This window comes from Ailuropoda melanoleuca, chromosome 2 (genome assembly GCF_002007445.2).
Source record: "Ailuropoda melanoleuca isolate Jingjing chromosome 2, ASM200744v2, whole genome shotgun sequence".
Classification (NCBI taxonomy): Eukaryota; Metazoa; Chordata; class Mammalia; order Carnivora; family Ursidae; genus Ailuropoda; species Ailuropoda melanoleuca.
The window spans coordinates 5,159,917-5,182,453 of NC_048219.1; the positions used below are offsets into that span (position 1 = coordinate 5,159,917).

Here is a 22,537-nt window from a genome sequence, read left to right on the forward strand (position 1 = left end):
AACAAAAAAAAAAAAAAAAACCAGCAGCTGCCTTCCACTCAGGTCATGATCCCAGGCTCCCGGGATCTAGTCCCATGTGGGGCTCGTTGCTCAGGGAAGAGCAACCCTCTGCCTGTTGCCCTCTGCTTGTGTTCTCTGCTCAAGATTCTCTCCCTCTCCCACTAGTGCTATCTCCAAAATAAAAACATCTTAAAAAAAAAATTTGAAGACAAATACACACCTTTGCTGCCCAGTCTTCTCAAAAAACCTAATAACCGGCCTGTTTTACTTGGCTCTCCAGTATTTTCCAAGAAAACATTTAATGCCAGTGTACTAAGGGAAAAGAAGAGGGAACAATAAGGATAGGCTTCATAGATATCTTAATTATCTGGATTTAAAGGAAAAATAGGGACACCTGGGTGGTTCAGTTGATTAAGGGTCTGTCCTCGGCTCGGCTTACGATTCCTGGGGCCCTGGGATCGAGCCCGGCATCGGGGCTCCCCGCTCACAGGGGAGTCTGCTTCTCCCTATCCCCCCGCTTGTGCTCTCTTAAATCATAAAATCTTTAAAAGAATAAAGGAAACACTTCTCCAGAGGAGAAATCACTCCCCAACAGCCAATGCTGCTTCAACCAAAAGCGAAGATGCCAGTCCGATTTGAGGACCACTCCGAAGGTGACTGGGTGGATGGTCAAATAAGGAACACTGCAGTAAGCTCAGTACAGGAAAGGTTCATCTTGAAGAGCTGGGCAGCAGGCACTGGAACAAACTCAGGAAACTGATTTTCAGTTAGTAGACAGTAGTAGTTGAAGGCAGCGTGGAGGATGTTGCCAAGAGCTTGTAGAAAGAGCAGCAGGCCAAGGATACAATCCCAACAGTGGGCAAAGGACAAAGAGCCAGTGTAGGAAATGAAGAGGTCAAAGGAAATAAATGCATGTAAATCCCTGAGTGAACGGAAATTCTGAGGAAGGACTCTATAGAGTGAAAAGCACTCGTTAAGACCAAGTTTTATTTTAGATAAGCTTAATAGAGGTTTTCAGCAAAGAAAATGAAAGGACAGCATGCTATGGTGAGTTAGACACAGTTCCTCTGGTTCACACTTCTATTAAAGAAAAAAGCAAAGGGTTTAACACCTGAACCAATCTAGGGATGTGCTTTTCAAAATGGTGGCCACCCACCATATGTGATTTGAAAAGTGGCTAGGACAAACTGAGGTGTGCTTTAAGTGTAAAATACACGCTGATCACAATACCTAGTACAAAAAAAGTAAAATGCCACTAATTCTTATAATATTGAAATGACATTTTAGATCTACTGGGGCAAAAAAGTTACACTAATTCTTTTACCTTCTTCAATATGGTTCCTCATTTCCACTAGAAAGCACTGAATTTAGTCTCTTGGTACAATTCTTTTTTTTTTTTTAATGTTTTTTTTATTATATTATGTTAATCACCATACAGTACATCCCCGGATTCCGATGTAAAGTTCGATGCTTCATTAGTTGCGTATAACACCCAGTGCACCATGCAATACGTGCCCTCCTTACTACCCATCACCAGTCTATCCCATTCCCCCACCCCCTCCCCTCTGAAGTCTTCAGTTTGTTTCTCATAGTCCATAGTCTCTCATGTTTCATTCCCCCTTCTGATTACCCCCCTTTTCTTTATCCCTTTCTTCCCCTACCGATCCTCCTAGTTCTTATGTTCCATAGATGAGAGAAATCATATGATAATTGTCTTTCTCTGCTTGACTTATTTCACTTAGCATTATCTCCTCCAGTGCCGTCCATGTTGCAGCAAATGTTGAGAATTCGTTCTTTCTGATAGCTGAGTAATATTCCATTGTATATATGGACCACAGCTTCTTAATCCAGTCATCTGTTGAAGGGCATCTCGGCTCCTTCCATGATTTGGCTATTGTGGACAATGCAGCTATGAACATTGGGGTGCATATGGCCCTTCTCTTTACTACGTCTGTATCTTTGGGGTAAACACCCAGTAGTGCAATGGCTGGGTCATAGGGTAGTTCAATTTTTAACTTTTTAGGGGGACCTCCACACTGTTTTCCAGAGTGGCTGTATCTTGGTACAATTTCTCACCATCAGCACCATCTTGCTATACTGTCCACCATTCACACGGTAACAGGTAGCACACCTGGGCAACTGCATCCCACTTAACCTAACGAGAGCCAGTCTAGTCTGGGTTTACACACACAGTACATTATCTTCTGTGTTACAAAGCCCAGGACAGAGTAAACACCACAGAGCCGGCCAGACCCAACAGACAAGGTGAACTTAGACAAGAACACTGTTAGTACCTGATAGGGCACTTATGGAAAAAAAAAGGAATATAAACCATACTCTTTTCAGGACCCTAGATAGTAAGAGAAAATGAGCCAACAGACTTAAGAAATGAAAGAGGAAATAGCAAAGCCTCAAGTGTGCTAACAGACAGAAGGAGAAGCTAATGGTGAAGAATGTCGAAGATAAAAATCACTGCAGAAGTATCAGAAGTGGCAATTAGCCGGACCTTTCTTATATACTGAAGGAGTTTGGTTGAAGAAGCTACATGACTTGTCCAGCCACTTAGCTGTTAAGGGCAGTATTCGAATACATGTCATCATCAGAGCAAATGCTGTTACCAGCAAGACAAAGGTGAAGAAGATTGTTGCCACATCATAAATTCTTTTTTTTTTTTTTTAAAGATTTTATTTATTTATTCGACAGAGATAGAGACAGCCAGCGAGAGAGGGAACACAAGCAGGGGGAGTGGGAGAGGAAGAAGCAGGCTCATAGCGGAAGAGCCTGATGTGGGGCTCAATCCCATAACGCCAGGATCACGCCCTGAGCCGAAGGCAGACGCTTAACCACTGTGCCACCCAGGCGCCCCGCCACATCATAAATTCTTTTCCAAAGTCTCCCTCACCAGGAAATCCTCTGCAACTTTGCTAAGGATACCAACTAAAGATGCTAACAACGTGTTCATATTAGCCACATTTTCAGTCACAACTCAAATCCTCATGTTTTACTGAATTTGGCTGTAACCAGGCCAGCCTACCAATGTTCTCAGGTCTCCTTAGAATAAAAATGAACCCACTGCATAAACTTTCATACTCCTTTAGGAACATGTCCCCCTCCTGGTAACTACTGTTAACCTAGATGTAAAATGGACATGTTTACCCAGAGCAGTAACCCTTACAGGAATTTCCCCTGTTCACTGTCCATTTACATTTTTCTTAAGGTCAAATTTTATTAGAGCAGCTCTTTCCCACACAATGTTTCAGGATAGAAACGTTCTATTATCTGTACTTTCCAATAACGCAGCCACTAGTCTTAACACTTCAGAACTGGCTAGTAGGACTGAGAAACTGGATGTAAAGTAATCATACGTGGGGGGCGCCTGGGTGGCACAGCGGTTAAGCGTCTGCCTTCGGCTCAGGGGGTGATCCTGGCGTTATGGATCGAGCCCCACATCAGGCTCCTCCACTGGGAGCCTGCTTCTTCCTCTCCCACTCCCCCTGCTGTGTTCCCTCTCTCACTGGCTGTCTCTGTCGAATAAATAAATAAAATCTTAAAAAAAAAAAAGTAATCATACGTGGGGCCAGTGGCTGTGTTATTGGAAAGTACAGGTAAAATACTCGACAGCACAGCTTTAGTTAACAGCAAATTAAGTCCCACTTCAGAACCTTCATTACTGTCCCTTCTACATAAGAATTCAGGACTTCTGCCTGTTTCTTTTCCTGAGTTATTTGTTTTGTCTCTAATATTCTGCCTATCCTGTTCTCTACCTTACCACCCCTGCCTACTGGAAATTGGTTTCACTATTTCCTAAATTTAAGAGACTACCCAAGTTGGTGGCAAAAGAGCTAAAGCAAGTAAGAAAGAAAAACATACTTTCAAAAAAAAGGCATAATAAAGAAATGCAGCTAACACCACAGATTTTAGAGCTCAATGAGGCATTCCATTTCCACCTCTCCGGCTGAAGTTTCCTGCCCTAAAACTTGTAGTTTAACTCATCTAGGACAAAACTATGTCAGAATTCCACAAATTTTAGGCCTAACTTCTCAAAATGAAGACCCACATCAACTGGGAATATTAAGATTCAGCTCTGGGGTGGAGAACTGAGTTTTAGCATTTCTCACAAACTCCAGGTAAGGTCAGTGAACCCTATGCTGTCAGTCCATGGATTTGGATTTGAGATTAGCAAGGCTTAAACAAGAGACACTTTATGCTTCTTTAAAGAAAGACTCATTATGTAATACATATACATACATAACAAAGTGACACAAATTTTAAAAACAAGAAATTTATTAACAAATATAAACAAATCAATTACTGTTCTTATAAATTTTGCTTTTACATAACTAACTGATATCATACAAAACATTTACAATTATATGTACAAGACTCCCACCTGTATGAATCCTCTGGTCCATGTGTTATCTCTTATCTATAAAAGAAATCTAAAATGTTAATATTTAAATATTAAGGATTTACATATTTGTGTCATTGTTTGTAATTGCAACAATTACCACTAAATGACTCCCAGAGATGGAATAATGCCAGGAACACACATTTGCAATAAAGTGCATTTCAGCCAACCTTATAATTAGTTTTCTTTTTTTAGACAGGTACCCACAGTCCATATGGACTTTTTTTCGCATCTATTTTGGGGGATCCTGAAGAGGTCTCTTCAGCAGTAGCTTTAGCTGATTTCTGAAGCATTGGTTTTGCTACAGAATTCTGTAAGAGAAGAAATTCTTAAGTTAGCTATGCAAACACATACATTGTACTCAAAATACTTGCTTTTTACAAAATACACTAAGTAATTCCATTAAAGATTAAAACTTGAGACACCAACCAAACACAAAGAATGGACCCCACATTTATCACATGATCCAATCAAACTGTAAAGCGTACTTTAAAAACTACTAGGAAAAAATCAGACATATGCAAAGTATATTACGAGATAATATGCAGAAAGTGTTTTCAGTTTTGTTTAAGCCTTGGCTGATTTTAAAATATTCTGATTACAGGGTTTTCTGAAATGTGCTTTTTAAATAGTTCAACAAGTACAGAACGAAATGTGCAAAAGAAAAGTAAAATACTGATAGGAAAAATGTATCAGATACAGCAGGAGCCAGTATACCGGTCACTTGTAAAGAATGGTACAAAAAAATTATGAATGGTTTATTCTATCTGAAGTGGCTTAGTAGACCCCTAATTACCACCACAAAACCAATGAGCCTCCCAACAAAAATAAAAGCCCACATAATAGAATTATGCCCCAAGTCCAATTTTCAAGTAGTCAGTGCGTAGATATACTTACATTAGAGCTAAAAACTATGCTTTTTTGCTGGGAAGGCTTTTCACTGGGATTTTTAGTTCCATCTTCTCCTAGTTTTTCCGACAGCTAAACAGGTAAGAGAAAAAATACTTTTAAAAAACCATACCCTTGGTTTACGGTACTGTATAAAATGCAGCCCAACTGTATGTAATAAATTTAGTTGTAGAGACACAAATCGAATTGGATCTAATCATATAGTTAACAGCCTAAACAACATTAGTATTCCAGCTTTCCCCTTAAAACAAAACTGATTATCAGTTTAAGACACTCTTTCCCAATAAAACAGCATAATATTCCCCTGATGCAAATTCAATTAACTCTGAAAATAAAGTCATACCAGAAAAAACCTAGTTTCAAAAGAACTAAGGCATTTGCCAGTTGGAAATCTAATCATATGAAAAAACAACTCGACTAAGATCTTATTTACTACTAAATACTTAAGCAAACCCACATCTGGGTTTGAATGATAGAATCAGTTAAGATAGGAAAGATGTTCTCTAGATGAACCTATCAAACCCATAACTACCTTAAAACCTTGAAGGCTATGAATTTTATACTTTCTATTTCATATAATTAAGACCAGAGTGCAATTTGCCAATGCACATCCTGCACATTTCTGGAGAATTATAATAAACTTATCTGCAAGTGAAGCAGGCCTCTTCTTCTGTAATCTCTCAAAACATCTGGAATATATTGCATATATTATGAAAAGGACATCTGTATCACAGATGCCCTACCATTACAGAATGTTTAAAAAAAAAAATTGTCCTCAGTATCTTATCAAAATGGTACCTATACCAAATTCTAGCATGCACATGGATCTACCAACAAAAAACTAAACTTTCAGTGTGTGAAAGTAAACTTCAAATTAGTGAAACCTCTGATGCTTTTGCCCATGTATCAATTACCAACAGATTTTCTTCATCAATGTCTGGAGACCACATTCATGATTTCTATAAGACAGAAATAAAGCAGATAAACTATACTGTATGCTGAATACAAAATTTGTGGGAACATAATGCTGCAAATGAAAGCTACAGATAAAATACTCCATAAAGGCTAGTGAGAAAAATTCGAAAGCTATACAGAAATCGCCAAATACCACCTACAACTATGAAAATAATTAGTACTGTGTCACATGAAAATAAAGATCACGTATCTCCCATTTTCATGGGGGAGAGACCCTTTCTAGAGCTGCTATTTTGATCTTAACAAAATATATTTAGGCTTTCCAAGAAGCACTCTAAGATAAATCAAATAAAAATAGCTAATTAGATCTAACAGTTTCCTCAAGATTTTGTTTGGATAAACCTAGAACACTTACCTCAAACTTTGCACCACTGTTTGGCACAGCTGTTCCATGGTTCGTCTCTTTAGATGCAAGAACTTTTCTGAGACTAGCCGGCAAGTCAAAGTTAGCTGTTCCTAAAGCTTTTGCTGCATTGGCTTTCGCTATCTCTAACAGCTCCATTCGATCTACAAAAACAAGACAAGACATTCGTTTATCCTGTTAATCCTGTAGCACTTTCCCCAAAGAATGCCAAATCACAAAACAAGCTTGTGCTTTATTTATTTAGGCTAACAATAAAGACATTTATATATATTTTTAGTGGGTAAAATACAGCTATAATAACAAAAAATTCTCTACCTCATTTTTTGCTGAGAAAAGCAAGCATGCATCCTTTCATCTCAACTGGTTTTCAGTTCTTTACCAAAGGCCTGAATTTCCTAATTGTTTTCCCTTTCTCTTCAAATCTGTCTCTGAACATCAAGTTCTTTTGTAATAGATTTTACACATGGCGCAATTGTCACAATGAATGAACCAATACAGATACATTTCTAAATCCATTTCCAAACTCCTAAAAGTTTTAGTTTGCGTGTCTTTTTCTGTTCTGTATCTTATCCCGCACTAAAACAATCATTTGTATTAAAATACTAGAACTGGGGTGCCTGTGTGGCTCCGTCATCTGCCTTCAGCTCAGGTCGTGATCCCGGGGTCCCAAATAGAGCCTCCTATTGGGCTCCCTGATCAGCAGGAGTCTGCTTCTCCCTCTGCCCCTCACCTTGCTCGTGCTAATAAATAAAACCTTAAAGAAGTAAATAAAATACTGGAACAAAATACATTTGTTTCAGTAACAGGGTACTGAGGAAAAAAGTTTTGATACTCTTCTTCCCACTCAATAGACAACAAAAGCTTAAGACCAACAATGTAAGTCACTAGTAATACCTAAAAAGGCTCCACTGAGAAGGGCCAGCCACTAGGAAAAAGATTTCCTCCACCGCAAGCTATTTAATACCACAGTCGACTTCTAATCCCCAGGGGAAAAGAACGTCCAAAATGGGGACCAAATAGAGCGCTTTTAATTGCCCTTAATCTACTTTATGTGTCCCTTCCCTCTTGGCTCCCAACAAACTACTAAAATTACAGGCGCCAAAAGCAACACGGCAACTTTGGTCCCCCAGCATACTCGTGCTGTTGCCAGCCACGTACGAGGGTGCGATGGAAAGATTCGCGGCAGATGACTCACCCTTCTCACTCAAGCGAAAAGGGGAGGGGCTCCGCGACCTGGTCCGGGACCTAGCCCTCCAACTCCTGCGTTCCTCCGGGTACACGGTGCGGCCGAAGCCATAGAAGCGCCGCCCCCGCGGCAGCGCGGAGGCCCGTCGGTAATACGAGCGTCCCCGCAAGCGGGACCGGCTGCGGGAGCGGGGCCGGGACGGCGACTGGCGGTATCTCCTGGACGCGCTGTAGCCCCTATCCCGGTACCGGCGGCCGCGGGAGCGCGACCGGCTGCGCGAGTAGGAGTGCGAGTAGCGCCTATACTTCCTCTGGTGGCGCCTCCTGGACCAGGACCTGGACCTGCTTCTCCTCCGGGGCCGGCTCCGACTCCGCGACGACGCCCGGCTCGAGCCGCTGGAGCGGGACCGAGACCTCCCGGAAGACGAGCGGCTCCTGGACGCCGAGGACAGGCGGCTGGACCGGCCCGACCGAGACGTCGAGGGGGACTCTTTGTCCTGCGGCGAGCCGCGCCACAGGTCGTTCACGTACTGAGACATCTCGGCCCGAGGCTGCAAGCTTCCCTCCGTCTCTGAGGATACCTGCCCGGAAACTCGGCGCCTAAAAACAACCGGGGGCGGAGGGGGGGTTACCGGAAGTGAGTCGCGCGGACGGGCCCCAAGCCAAGAAACTAACCGGGCCGCTCCGACTCCGGGAGGTGGCGACCCCAAAGGCCAGCCGGCTCGCCCTGCCAGCGGCCCCTTTGTGCCTCACCCGCGCCCCACGTACCTGGGACCGACCCCGTCACCAGGAAACTTACCACCACAGGCCGTCAACGCCACACCGAAGACGAAAAGAAAGGACCAAAGGACGCCTTCCTTTCGAAGTTGAGGACGAAGAGAGGATTTTCGAAGCTTCTCTTGAAAAACAGACTCACAACCTCTTCCGCCGACCTCACTCCGCAGACGCGTCGAAAAGTACCAGAAGCCGACGCGCAGAGCATGCGCAGAAACGTTGGCGTGTGGGCGTGGCTCCCCTCTCGCCCAACCACCGCCCTTTCTCCTCTCTTTCCGCGCCCCGCCCCCTGTGCGCTAAGTCCTGGACGCGCATGCGTCATCGTCCCCCGGGGGGTGGGGGCGGAGCTGCTGCATCCGGGTAACTGTGAGCCTGTTTTCTTTGCTGAAGCCGGTGGCAAAGAGGGATTTTAGTGGGGCCCAGTCTCGACTGCGCGATCGTCTGCTGGGCCGATGCAGACTAGGCCGTTGCCTCCACCCTCTGGGAAGTGGCAAACTCGGGCAGAGCCTCGCTGGACGCTTCACGGCCACTTCTTCCTGACCAGTGACCGGCGGCGGAAGAGGGCGATCACATGGGGACTCCGTGGAGCTGCGGACAGCGCCCCTCCGCGGACAGCGCCCCTCCGCGGACAGCGCCCCTCCGCGGACGTCCCAGGATCTCTGTCAATGCAGTATTTACTTAGAAAAAGTGGCTTACGTCCATGTTTTGCCTAGTAAAGGTTAAGAAAGTTGGAGACAAGCAGGACACCCACAAGTTGACCTGTAACCAGGGGGTCAGAATGACGTCTGAGAAGTCAGTTCCGAGGATTCTGTGCTTGGTGTTGGGGATTAAACAATGGTGACTTATTCCGGGGCTTTGTAAATAGGATACATTCCCAACATACTTGTGCTTAATAAAGCATGATAATTGCCCTGAAACAACTTTTCATTGAATGAACTAATCACATCTGTAAATAGAGTCATTATATGAGCTCTTTGCAAGTCAAGAGTGGCGGTTTAAGTAAAGTTACTTTCTTGAGTGGGCGATACAAATTCTCTCTTGTTGATCTTAAGCCCACATCCACGAACAGGCGAAGAAATGGGGGGGGGGATAAAAACCTTATCACAGAATCTGCACCCACCGTAACCTGCCTTGGTACTGTCCACAGTATCATCTATATCTCTAGGGGAGCATCGTGATGGAAATCGTTCTTAAGGAAAGAAATGTTTCTTTAGAAACATTCTAAGTGGTATTACAAGTAAACCGAGAAGACACAGTGCCCAACTGCGAGGAACTTTTCCTGAAATTTCTCCTGAAGCTGTATGAGTGGACAGAAAAATAAAATGAGTTTCAGATTTGACAAGCGTGAAATGGATGTGTTGGGGAAATACAGGATGATGGAGTCTGGAGCTTTTGATTGTTAAAAAGGAAGGGGTGGTGGAAGTCACTGTAAATGGTTCAAAATATCAGTCAAATGTGTGCCTAAAATAAGGTGAGTAGAAAAATCTTGGATGTTAATAGTAAGAATATTGGAAACAATGGGTATGTTCCTTGCCCTTGTGCATGATATTGGTATATTTGTATGTAGAATATGTGTAAGTCTACCTGAGTTAAAGTCTGCAAGAAACGTGTTTCTTTTTTTCTAAGCAATACATTCTTCTCTGAGCATCTATCCCCTCACTTGATTCAAAATCCAGTTTCAGTTATCATTAAAGCATCTTGCATAGAATTTGTAGGCTAATTCAGGCAAAAATGACATCTTTACAATAGCACATCTTCCCACCCAAGAATGTGATGCTTTTCTACATTGATTTAAAATTGTTTAGGTCCTTCACTGTGGTAGGCGGATTAATGGCTCCCAAAGATGTCCACACCCTAATTCCCAGAACCTGGCAGTGTTACCTTACAAAAGGAATTTTGCAGATGTGATTAAAATGAAGGACCTCGTGATGAGATTATCTTGAATTGTGGGGGTGGGTGAGGTAGGCCCAATCCAATCACTGGAGAGATCGAGAAAGCCTGAGAAGGATGGCACTCCCTCTTGCTACTTCTTAAACATTGAGGGCTATATCCAACAGCCTGAGAGGCTTCTAGGACCTAGGGTCTGCTTCTTGCTGACACAGACCAAGGTAATGGAGATCTCAGTCCCATAACCTCATGGAATTAAATATTGCCAACACCTGAATGAGCAAGGTGTGGGAGATTCTCCCCTAGTCTCCAAAAGGAACACACCCCTGCTGATGCCTTGACTTTAAACAATATGAAAGATTTTTTTTCACTTGATAGGTAAATTCAATCCACTTACATTGATTGGAGTAACTGCAATGTTGATCTTAATCACTTTCATTAGTATCTTATTTATTTTACTTTGCTTTTTTCACTTTTTCCCATTTTATTTTGCCAGCCTGATCAAGTTTCTCTTTTTTCCTCCCCTTCACTGTTCATTTAGAGGTTCTGCAATGCTTCATGTCATTAGTGGTTTAATGGCTTTTTATCTCTACCACATATTTTAGCCTTTATCTCCTCTCCTCCTGTCTTCTTCCACAAAAATTCATAGAATGTTTATTATATTAGATGCTGTCAGGTAAGTTGAGAATAATTTAGTGGTCCTTTCCCCAAAATTAAAATTTTTCATTAATTTTAATGACAGCTAATTTTGTAACAAGTGAGGAAATCCGAAGATATACGAAGTAAAAGCTGATAATCCATTCCTTGGAGGTATGAAACCCTCTAAAAGAGGTCCCCATTATTTTGCCCATAAATTAGAAGTAACCAATGTTAACAGTTTAGCAAGTGCCCTGTCATCTTTCTCCAAACTCTTTCAAATAGACAAGCATGTGGATTTTTATGAGTATGGACTCATTCTAAAGAAATTTGATTTAAAACTTGCTTTTATGACAGTATTCTTTGAGATATACCATATAGATCTAAATTATGTCTATTTATCAGTGGTAAAATAGTCCATAGTCTAGAAATACCAGAAGTTAATCTTTTATCCCTTATTGCTTATTCATGGACAGTCATGTGGTACCCAGTTTTTCCACCAGTAAAAACTATGCCTTGGAACCAGTGTTGGATTCTGCAAATGTCAGCAGTTGCAGAACTCCTCTGCATGCTAGGAATGTTCCTAATCCACGGTTTCAAGGTCAACAGAGCCATGTTCAGGATACGACCTGGAGCAGCGGATTGCAATTAATACCCCAGCACTATTTGAGGAGTTACCTCCAGCATACGTGACGTGGTAGCTCAGGGGTAAGCTCAGCTCTTTCAGACCGAGAGACAGGATCAGAGGAGCTTTCAACCAAGGAGCTCATCTGGAGTGAGCTACAAAGAGGAAAAAGAGCTCTGAGTGATTCTGACATAGAAGACATATTCATTGATCTTATATCACACACGAGTTGACATCCGATATCTCTGTTGTTAGAGCTGCTATAGAACCAGTGCAACATTCAAGGCAAGTCACACAAAGATCAATAAACTCCAGTCTGATGTGACAATCCTGTGTTCAGTATGTCCCAAGGAACTCCTGCCATTGGTTCAATCATCACCCATGTGGGCTCATGCCTCCACTGCCTCCAAATAGGCATAACTAGGCTGTTATTCCTTTTTTTTTTTTAAGATTTTATTTATTCATTTGACAGAGAGAAAGCACATGCAGTGGGAGCAGAAGAGGGAGAGGGAGAAGCAGACTCCCCACCGAGCAAGGAGCCCAATGCAGGACTCAATCCTGGGACTCCCGGATCAGGACCTGAGCCGAAGCCAGTCACATAACCAACTGAGCCACCCAGGCGCCGCAAGACTGTTATTCCTACTGCTCCCCCTGATAGCCGTTTCTCAGGTTGGTAGCTCTGGCATGGAAATATCAGGCGTACAGTGCTGTTCAAGAGGCACCCCTCGATTTATCAAGCTTAACACATCTGTTTCCTGCCACGAAGACTTACACATGAGGATGTTATCTGTAACATCACCATGGAAGCTGCTCCTCTGTCCCCACTGCAGCCACCATAGAGAGGTGTTAGGGATTCTGTACTGTCATTTGGTTTTGAAGAAGCCAGGAGAGCACGTGAGCAGCACACAGATCCAGATGTGTATCTGCCAATATCATTCCTGATAACCCACAAAGGTGCAAGTACTGGTGGTGGTATTACAGGTGGTGGTATTACAAGTATAAGTACTGATCCGTGCTTCTGCCTACCTAAGAATGTGACATTCGTTTCCCTGCCTAGTGGCCACCCAAATGTCTTGCTTGAGAATTACTCAACTCTGCAATCAGTGCACACCCTGCTCACTAGGGTCCTGCTACTCAGTCAGACAAGCTGTCTCGGCCACACTCACCTGAATGTCGAAGGAACCATAATTAACCATATGTGGATTATGTTACACAACCTTCATAAGGAATTTGACTCCCATAATGGCACAGTCGTGGGAGGCAAAATAACTAGAGAATGTCAACTGGCCCAGAATGGAAACAGGAGAGGTATCGCACAAGGCTACGCTATTGATGCTGTAAAAGACTTCCCGTTCAAAGGTTAGATAACACGCAGTCTGCCGCATGCCGGCTCCCTCAAGTCCTTTCACAGCCTTCACTTGACCATGCTTCATTTTTGCTGCCTGGGCTCAACAACCAAACAATCTCAGGTACAGTCTCAGGAGACTGGGCACTTGTCTGGCCCTGTGTAAAGATGCACTATTCTGTCTTCAGCCTAACAACGGATGGCCTTTGCTTCAATGTACAGTGCAGTGAAGCCATGACGTTTTACCAGCTGGACAGGATCATATATAGTAAGTTGCCTTCCAGAGGCAAAGGTTGACACATATCAACTAATCTGGCCAATAAAACAAATGTGCCTTGAGTAGTCACCCCGACCATTGTCCCCATTTTCAGCAACCATTTTGTCAAAGCACATTAATGGGTAAGTTTTTACTGGGAGACATCCGTCAGGATCTTATAGCAATCTCTTCTGCTGGATCCACTGTATTACGCAATTGGACCTAAATCTGATTTCTCTAGAATGTTCCATGCATCTCATGATCAGTGCACCTACATGAATAGTACTTTATGGCACATTAGATTACCTTCATTTACTTTCCTCCATCCACAAGACTGGCTTGGAGAGGACCTCGTGGGCAGCTTGGCTGTGTGGGATTTTAAACCTTATAAGACTTGCAACTTTGCCAGGAACAAAAGTCACATGCTACTTTTTTTTTTTTTAAGATTTATTTATTTATTATAGAGAGAGTGAGCAGAGAAGGGGAGGGGCAAAGGGAGAGGGAGAGAGAGAATCTCAAGCCAGCTCCCTGCTGAGTGTGGAGCCTAACGCTGGGCTCTATCTCACGACCCTGAGATCATGAGCTAGGTCAAAATCAAGAGTGGAGCCGGACACATCACCAACTGAGCCACCCAGGTGTCCCAGTTGCATGCCACTGTAAGTAGTGGTACTTTTACTGTTAAATCATAAATTCTCAAAAGTGGAATTGCTGGCACTGAGAAATGCATAGAATTGTTGGATCATTCTATTGTACACCTAAAACTAGTGTAATGCTTGCATATATATTAATTATACTTGAATAAGGAAAAAGAATGAATTTCTGGGTTAAAGGGTCTACATGATTGGGATGCCTGGGTGGCTCAGTCGGTTATGCTTCTGCCTTCAGCTCAGGTCATGATCCCAGGGTCCTGGGATTGAGTCCCACATCAGGCTCCTTGCTCAACTAGGAGCCCGCTTCTCCCTCTGTGGGCCACTCCCCCTGCTTGTACTCTCTCTCTCTCTCTGACAAATACAGAAATAAAATCTTTAAAAAAAGAAAGGGGGTCTATGTGATTGAAAATATTGCCGTATTATTTCCAAAGAGGTTGTAACAACAATATATGAGAGAAAGCCTTTCTGATGCCCCAGACCAGTTCATTTCCCCCATTATAGGTTATCTTATTTTCCTGTGCCTCACATTATTAGCATTTATCACCATTGTAATAATCCGTTTTAATTCATTTTGTATCATTTTCCTACTAGAAAATAAATTACATAAGGACAGCCTTGTTTTTATTGAACCCCAGCATTCCAGACAGTGCACTGCATATAGTGCACCCTCAGTGTTTACTGAATAAACAAATGAAACAGGATCTCAAGTAAGTCTTGAAGGATAGGCAGAGGGAAAGGAAGGGAACATTCTAGAGAAGGACAAAGGTCTTAGCAAAATCTTGGAAATGGAAATGCCCATTTTATTATTCGGGCACAGAAAATAAGTGAACTTGGCTAGAGCAAAGAGTTTGTGGTGGGGAATTTGGGGAAGATAAAACTGGAGTTGCAGAACTAGGGCAGTTTAGGATGAGCCATAAATGTGAACGTCCGCTTCTCAAGCAGCCATAAATGTGAACGTCCGCTTCTCAAGTTTGTCAGAAATACCGAACTGCCCTTCCAAAGCTAACTGGACACACTGAGATGGTAAATAGCTTGACTTAATTGGATTGGAAAGAAGAAAATACTTGCAGGATTTGGGTAATAAAATCCAAAAGGCTTTTAATTTTTATATATGCTCTCCTTAAACAGACACCTAACACAGCTTTACTACAAAAATGCATAATCTCACATCTTATTATGCGCTATAGAATACTATTAAAATATTGTCCTTAATGAACATATTTAGCTTCCTTTTTACGACTTCCAGAATCCTCTGTTATGAGGATTTACTAAAGGAATTTTAAACTCTTTATTTTTCCTTGACATTCTGCTGAAAAGATTTCAATTAAAACTACAGGAAACAACAGGGCATAGATGACACTGACAATAATGGTTTCTATGGGGTATTGGGAAGAAGACCAGTAGGCTCAAGAAAAAAGTGGGAAAACAGGAGTCAGGATAGGTTTAGACCAATTAGAATGATCTTAAAATTGAAATATGATGTTTTGGGGCTCCTGGGTGGCTCAGTCAGTTAAGTGTCCAAATCTTGATTTCAGCTCAGGTCATGATCTCGGGGTCTTGAGATTAAGCCCCGCATCCAGCTCTGCCCTCATTATGGAGTCTGCTTGAGCTTCTCTCTGCCTCTGCCACTCCCCCTCAAATAAATAAATAAAATCTTTAAAAATTGAAATACAACGTACTTACCAGAACATTCATCCTTTAAAGTATACAATCCTACGGTTTTCAGCATATCTACAATGTTGTGAATTCCAGACATTCACTAATTCCAGAACTTTTTCATAACCCCAAAAAGAAATCCTGTACCCATTGGCAATCATGCCTCATTCCCTTCCTCCCCAAAGGGAAATCTACTTTCCATTTGTATGGATTTGCCTATTATGGACATCTCATATAAAAGGAACCATGTAACTTGTGGTATTTTGTGTCTGGTTTCTGTCAGTTAGCATGTTATGTCACAGCATGTATCCATACTTCATTCCTTTTTATGGCTGAATAATATTCCATCATATGGATATATCACATTTTGTTTATCTGTTCATCAGTTGATGGACATTAAGTTGTTCCTACTTTTTGGCTATTATGAATAATGCTTCTATGAGCACCCATGTACAAGTTTTTTTTTTGAACATATGTCTTCAGTTCTCTTGGGTACATACCTAAGAGAAGAATTGCTGGATGATTTGATAATGCTATGTTTAACTTTTTGTAGGATTGTCAGACTGTTTTCCACAGTGGCTGCACCATCTTACATCCCCACCAGCAGTGTATGAGGGTTCCCATTTCTCTACATCCTTGCCAACACCTTATTTTCTCTCTCTCTCAATTTTTAATGACAGTGGGTATGAATTTAAAGGAGTTTTGGTATAAAGAAAAACAAAGAGTTGGGCTGGTGGCTAGAGAAGGTGGTTGGATCAAGCTTTGTTTTGTTTTGGTTTTGTTTGAAGAGGGGCTGTATTGTATATAGCACATTTGTATACTGATGGAAATAATCTTGTAAGAAAGGGGAAAATGGATGATGTAGGAGAGTCATTGGACAGTTGTGGGCTCCATGTCGTAGGAGTGAGGATAGGTCTAGTGAACAAGGGGAGGAGCTGGCCTTACATGTGAGCACAGACAGTTTACCCAACACAGCAGGTGGTGCTAGGGTCTAAACGTTCCTGCCCCCTCCATTCATATGCTGAAATCTGACCCCCAACGTGACTGGATTAGGAGGTGGGGCCTTTGGGAGGCGATTAGGTCATGAGAGTGGAGCCCTCGTGATTGGGATTAGTGCCCTTCTTTTTTTTTTTTTTTTAAAGATTTTATTTATTTATTCGACAGAGATAGAGACAGCCAGCGAGAGAGGGAACACAAGTGGGGGAGTGGGAGAGGAAGAAGCAGGCTCACAGCAGAGGAGCCTCGATCCCATAACACCAGGATCACGCCCTGAGCCAAAGGCAGACGCTTAACCGCTGTGCCACCCAGGCGCCCCGGGATTAGTGCCCTTCTAAAAGAGACTCTGGAGAGATCCCTCACCCACTCCACCATGTGAAGACCCAGTGAGAAGTCAGCAGTCTGCAACCCATAAAGTCTTCACCAGAACCCAACCATAATGGCACCGATCTTGGACTTCCAGCCTTCAGAACCACAAGAAGGAAATCTTTGTTGTTATATGCCACTGAGTCTGTGGTAACAATTTGTTACATCAGGCCAAATGGACTAGGACAAGTGGGAAGACAGGGTGTGAGTACAGGTGGAGGTAGGACAGCTTGGTGGTGAGCACTTGTAGAAGTCCTCCTGTGATTTTTTTTCTTCCCCAGTGAAATAAGCAGCTGAGATTGAAGAGAGGCAGGAGTTACTGGAGGTGTGAAGAGAAAGAAGGTCCAATACAGTCATCTCAGGTGACAGTGACTAGACGTAGGACAGTGAGGCATCACTCAGAGCCACTTGAGGTTGTGATTATCAGTTTAAAATGAGGCCAGTCAGTATTATTTTCCAGCATCTGATCTTCTCTTACCATATTAGAAGTTTTCAGTTTTCAATGAATGGAGTTAATACTGAGTTGACGTTACATACACAAAAGACATTTTTTAATCTGCTATTTCTATGTTAATTGGAAATGGTTCATGCTAGAGTTTATTAAAGTTAAGGACTTTAGACAACAGCAAAGAGTAACACATCCTCGTTCAGTTTTTCTGTCCAATGTAATTAGAATAAACAAGGATTTTATCTTAGTGCTATTATTTCTCTTGAGGATAATGTTGCTGAATAAAGAAGGATGTGAAACTGACTAGTTTTGAATCTTTCCATCTCCATACTATTTTCAGAAAAGGGGGAGACTAGAAGTAAATGGTAGCTTCTTTAAGGATCTGGTATTCTCTAGAAATTTCTGGAATTCTGAATTATGCTTAGCATCCATGCATTCAGTTGGTCAACAAGCATTTTCTCAGTATTTCCTCTTTTACCAGTTATAGGAAAAAAAAAAACTGAAGTAAATATGATTCCTACCTTGAAATACATCCCAGGCATCTGGATATTACATTGTTTTTAGAAAAGGCAGATATACTTTTATTTGAATCAATTCTTTTAGAGAAATTGGTTCTATGTAGTATCACATAAAATTAGCACTGATAAAGAGAGAATGTTATGAAATTTGTAACATAAAAAGTTAAAACGCATTGGTAAGTTTAATACATTACACATAAAATCGTTCTGGTGGGGCCTCTACTTTTGTAACCGTGACCAGTTGCTCCTGAAGACATCAATCGTGTGCTACCTGGAATCTAAATGAGAATATGCTATTAGAGTCTTAAGATTTTTATACTTTCCTTCAAAGAATTAACAATTCTGTGAACCTGGTAGTGCTTGTGTTACTGCCACGGAGTCCAAGGGCTGAGCCGAGTCCTTTGAGTGCAGGACACACAGACAGACAGTGCGTGGCAGTGTTTAAGCAGCTGCCACACTTCCACACATTGATTGCAAATGCATCCCAGGATTGTATTTTTCTATTGCACTGTCACAGTTTGTTTGCCAAAAAGAATATGGGAGACGAACAGGAAGTTTTCTTGCACAATTCTTAAAAAATGGTCAAAAGGAACTCCATTGCTGAAGAAAGGAATAAACACAATTTGGTCCCTGAACATGGCTGTATGTAGTTTGTTACTGCGGGGAAACTTAGCTTGGTCAAAGGATTATTTTCACTGAAAATTCTGAAAGATCAAGGTTCTTTTTGGTTCCAGAACCCTTAAAAAATGAAAACAAAAGATGAACAAGCTATCAAATTACCAAGGTTTCACGTATATAGCTATAATTACAGATTAAAAATTTGATTGTGAATTTATTTTTCCAGGACTTTTAAATTATGAGCATTATGTGAATGAAAGAGAACCAACCTATTTGTTCTTTAAAACTAAATACAATTTAATTTCATGGATTTTTTTTCTCATATAGTACATAAAACAAGGAATTTAATGCCACCCCGAAACACAGTGGAGAGGGTGTGTACCTTCCTTATTATCCTTCACATTCTAAGGTGATTAATATCTTCACTCATGGTGATTGATATCAGACTAGGTCGCTTAAACACAGAAATTTATTTTTTTTTCACAGTTCTGGAGGCTAGAAGTTCAAGAGCAAGGTGCTGGCAGGGTCAGTTTCTGGTGAGGCCTGTTCCTAGCTTGCAGGTAGTTACCTTGTCACTGTGTACTCACATGGCCTTTTCTGTGTGCATGTGTGCTCCTGGTGTCTCTTCCTCGGACACCAAGTCCTATTGGATTGGGTCCCCACGCATATGACCTCATTTAACTTCAGTGACTTCTTTGAAGACCCTATCTTCAAATATAACCACATCTGGGGTTAGGGCTTCAACATGTGAATTGGGGAAGGGGGGACACATTTCAGTCCGTACCAGTACTTATTAACAGACATTATGTAAACTGGGGTACCTGGGTGGCTCAGCTGGTTGGGCATCTGCCTCCAGCTCAGGTTATGACCCCAGGGTCCTGGGAGCAAGCCCTGCATTGAGCACCCTGCTCAGCAGGGGATCTGCTTCTCCCTCTGTTCCGCACCCTCCTCTCTCTCTCTCATATAAATAAAAAAAATCTTTTTAAAAAAATAAAAAACTTTATGTAAAGATAATTTTATTTTGAGGTTACTGTCCTTGTTAAATAAACTTTCTCATCATTTCTCTGCCTTTCAAATATGGTGCTATCACAAAGACTTTGGAGAAAATGTGATTCTTTATTTCCCCTGTTGCCATTCCATTCCAATTTACTATAATACAGATAGATCTATTGATTGCTCAGTGTACTCCAGGAATTGTCCCAGATTCTGGGGACACATTCATGAAAGAACCTTTGCCCCTGTTGTTAACTCATGTCTGATCAGAACTTCAGAAAATTGCTACCTTCAAAGATGTCTAGGAGTTTGGGAGTCCCAGATTGTGAACCACCTGACTTAACAATTCAACTTGCTCATTAAAAAAAAAAAGTATTTTATGCATTAATTCACTTATTCAACCAATATTTACTGAGTGTTAACTGTGAGCCTAAGACACAGCAATAAATTGGATAAAGTGTCTGGTCTCATGAAACTTGGATTTTCATGGAAGAGACAGACAGTAAGCAAATCAACAAAGACTATAATGTCAGGTAGTGATAACTACTTTGAATTAAAACAAGGCTAAGGAGAAAAGACAACTTGTGGGGGAGGCTGTTATGTAAGACAGGGTGTGAGGGAAGGCCTCTCTTAAAAGGTAACATCTGAGCAGACTTGAAAGGAGTGAAGGAGCTCACGGTGTGGGGGTGTGAAGGATGAACATTCCCAGTAGAGAGGCCAAGTTCAAAGGCTGGAGGGCAGGAGTGTGGTGTGTTTCAGGGCCTGTGACAGAGCAGAGCAAGCTAGGGGGGAAGTGATAGCAATGCCAGGACCTTGAGCATGAAGGCTTTTGTAGGATTTTGTTCTATAAGATGAGAAGACATTGAAGCATTTGGAGAACAGAAGTCATAGAATCTGATTTGTATTTTAAAGACTCTCTGGCTGCTGTGTGGAGAAAAGATGGGGAGCGGAGGCCTAAGATGAAGCAGGGAGACAACTGCAGTGATCAGAATGAGGAACGAGGCTGGTCAGCACTTAAATGATAGCGTTGTTGGCGTGTGTGTGTGTGTGTGTGTGTGTGTGTGTGTGTGTATGCCTGTGTGTGTTTTAAGGTAGGCCCAACAGGTGTTATTATCACAACTGATGAGTAATTTTTTTAAAGATTTTATTTATTTGAGAGAGAAAGTGAGCGAGAGCGAGCGAGCACAGTGGGGGGAAGGGGCAGAGGGAGAAGCAGACTCCCCACTGAGCAAGGAGCCCGATGTGGGGCTGATCCCAGAACCCTGAGATCTTGACCTGAGCGAAAGTCAGATGCCCAATCGACTGAGCCACCCAGGCGCCCCTTGAAGCCATTTTTGAGCGTCTTCTGGGCTCACTATCATGTTAACAAACCAGTAAACATCAGGTAGTCTAGGTACACAGTCACCAAGGAAAATTTTAAGTTCTTCTATAATTTTAATTTTGTCCTTTTCAGGGTCTGGAAAATCATTTATAATAGCTCAAGTTTGGTTTGAGACCAGAGTTTAAATTCTGCTGAGGCTAGGATCCCTGGTTCACTAGAAGGTCTTATCTTAAAGGACAGCTGATATTTAGGGGGTTTGGAGGGAAAGGGCAAAAGATCAAAGTGGTTAGTGGTTTGGAATAATCAGGTAGAGAAGGATGAAGAGGAGCAGAGGGACTAGTTGGAAGTTGCTTAAGTCACTCACGTCAGAGGCTTGGCCTTCAGTTTTTCACTGGCTTGTTGTAATGATTCCTCTAGAGAGGCTATTTTAGAGTTGCTTTGTCTTTTGGAGGCCTCTATACCAATCAAAGAATACATTCCATTGTTTTTCCAAGGTTCAGGATCATCTCTTTCGGGGTACCCCAAGGTGGACCGTCTTATTTTACAGTTTCCCCAAAGTGGCTACTGAAATTCCACGTTATCCTATGTAGGGTGCACCCATTTTTCCAAAAAGGGACAAGATCCTGGCTGTTAAGTGGATATACATATAGGAAGCAAGAGTTTTTGAAAGAAGTGGGTAAAGAGTTTTAGACCAATTGGAACGAATCTCTGCCTTAGATTCTCTAAAATAGCTGTTAATCTATAGAGATCCTGAGAATTTTACTGCTGTCTAGAAACACAGGTAATCATGGGTTTTTCTCCTCTTACAAACAGAAGGGTAACCAAGAAGGTTGAACAAAACACAAATATACACAATAAAGTCAGAGAGCTCAAAACAGAGAGAGAATGGAGCTCTGATCTAGGAGAGACTTGGCCTGGAACTCCATAGTCAGTGAGAAAGCAGTGAACCCAATGGGCTCATTAGGTATTGGCACCTGGTTCCTCACCCACCTGAGGGCTCTTTAGGGGTCTTCTTCAGATCCCATTTCTGACACCAAAAACTGTCAAAACTAAAATCAGATCAAATTAAAATGCTGAGTTTATTACACACAAAAGAACAGTTTGCAAGCTGGGAGACTTCACACCAAAAATGGCAAGAAGTTCAAAGGTGTGTCATTACAAGATGGCTTTTAACAGGAGACTGATAACTTCGCAATGATGCATTATTACAATGGGTGTTTCATGATGCCAGGGAATTGGTTAAAAGTGATTAAATTAGGCGCACCTGGGTGGCTCAGTTGGTTAAGTGTCCAACTCTTGATATTGGCTCAGGTCATGATCTCAGGGTTGTGGGATGGAGTCCCGCATGCAGCTCGTGCTCAGCTCGGAGTCTGCTTAGGATTCTCTCTCTCCCTCTCCCTCTGCTCCTCCTATTGCTTGCATGCGTGCACTCCCTCTCTCTAAAATAATAATAATAAAAAAAGTCATTATCTTACACCATTTTAATAAAACAATTTAAGTTTTGTTTATGATTATCAGAGGCATTTACAGGACAGAACCTAAACTAAATTTTGCTCACATTCATGAAATAAGCTAGGTTTTGCTTACATGGCTTACCTGTTTTTGTC

The 22,537-nt window shown here is 42.0% G+C and overlaps 1 protein-coding gene and 1 long non-coding RNA gene across 3 annotated transcripts; both read right to left on the reverse strand.

Annotated features, from left to right (window-relative positions):
* Nucleotides 1–4,266: 4,266 nt before the first annotated feature.
* RSRP1 (arginine and serine rich protein 1) lies at nt 4,267–8,802 on the reverse strand. 2 transcript variants are annotated; one of them, XM_002913286.4, is made up of 5 exons: nt 8,641–8,802; nt 7,852–8,441; nt 6,648–6,799; nt 5,306–5,389; nt 4,267–4,719 (listed from the first exon to the last, which is right to left on the reverse strand). In XM_002913286.4, the coding sequence occupies exons 2-5, from the start codon at nt 8,378–8,380 to the stop codon at nt 4,600–4,602; spliced, it is 885 nt and encodes a 294-aa protein (XP_002913332.2). In that variant the 5' UTR covers nt 8,381–8,441; nt 8,641–8,802; the 3' UTR covers nt 4,267–4,599. The 2 variants fall into 2 exon arrangements, 1 of the variants encoding a protein (XP_002913332.2); XR_004621671.1 differs by lacking the exon at nt 4,267–4,719 and having other exon boundaries at nt 5,311–5,389; nt 6,232–6,799.
* Nucleotides 8,803–16,876: 8,074 nt separating this feature from the next.
* Nucleotides 16,877–22,254, reverse strand: LOC109490083. Its single transcript, XR_002143292.2, has 3 exons — nt 22,195–22,254; nt 21,921–21,979; nt 16,877–18,276 (listed from the first exon to the last, which is right to left on the reverse strand). It is a non-coding gene; the product is annotated as an uncharacterized LOC109490083 (long non-coding RNA).
* Between the last annotated feature and the right edge of the window lie 283 nt (nt 22,255–22,537).

Excerpts from the sequence above, each read along its gene's own strand:
- RSRP1 (XM_002913286.4), bottom strand. The coding sequence starts at position 8,380 with ATGTCTCAGTACGTGAACGACCTGTGGCGCGGCTCGCCGCAGGACAAA. Across the intron at positions 5,390-6,647 it reads ACAGTGGTGCAAAGTTTGAG|CTGTCGGAAAAACTAGGAGA; the intron begins GTAAGTGTTCTA and ends TTACCTGTTTAG. Across the intron at positions 4,720-5,305 it reads GCATAGTTTTTAGCTCTAAT|AATTCTGTAGCAAAACCAAT; the intron begins GTAAGTATATCT and ends CTTCTCTTACAG.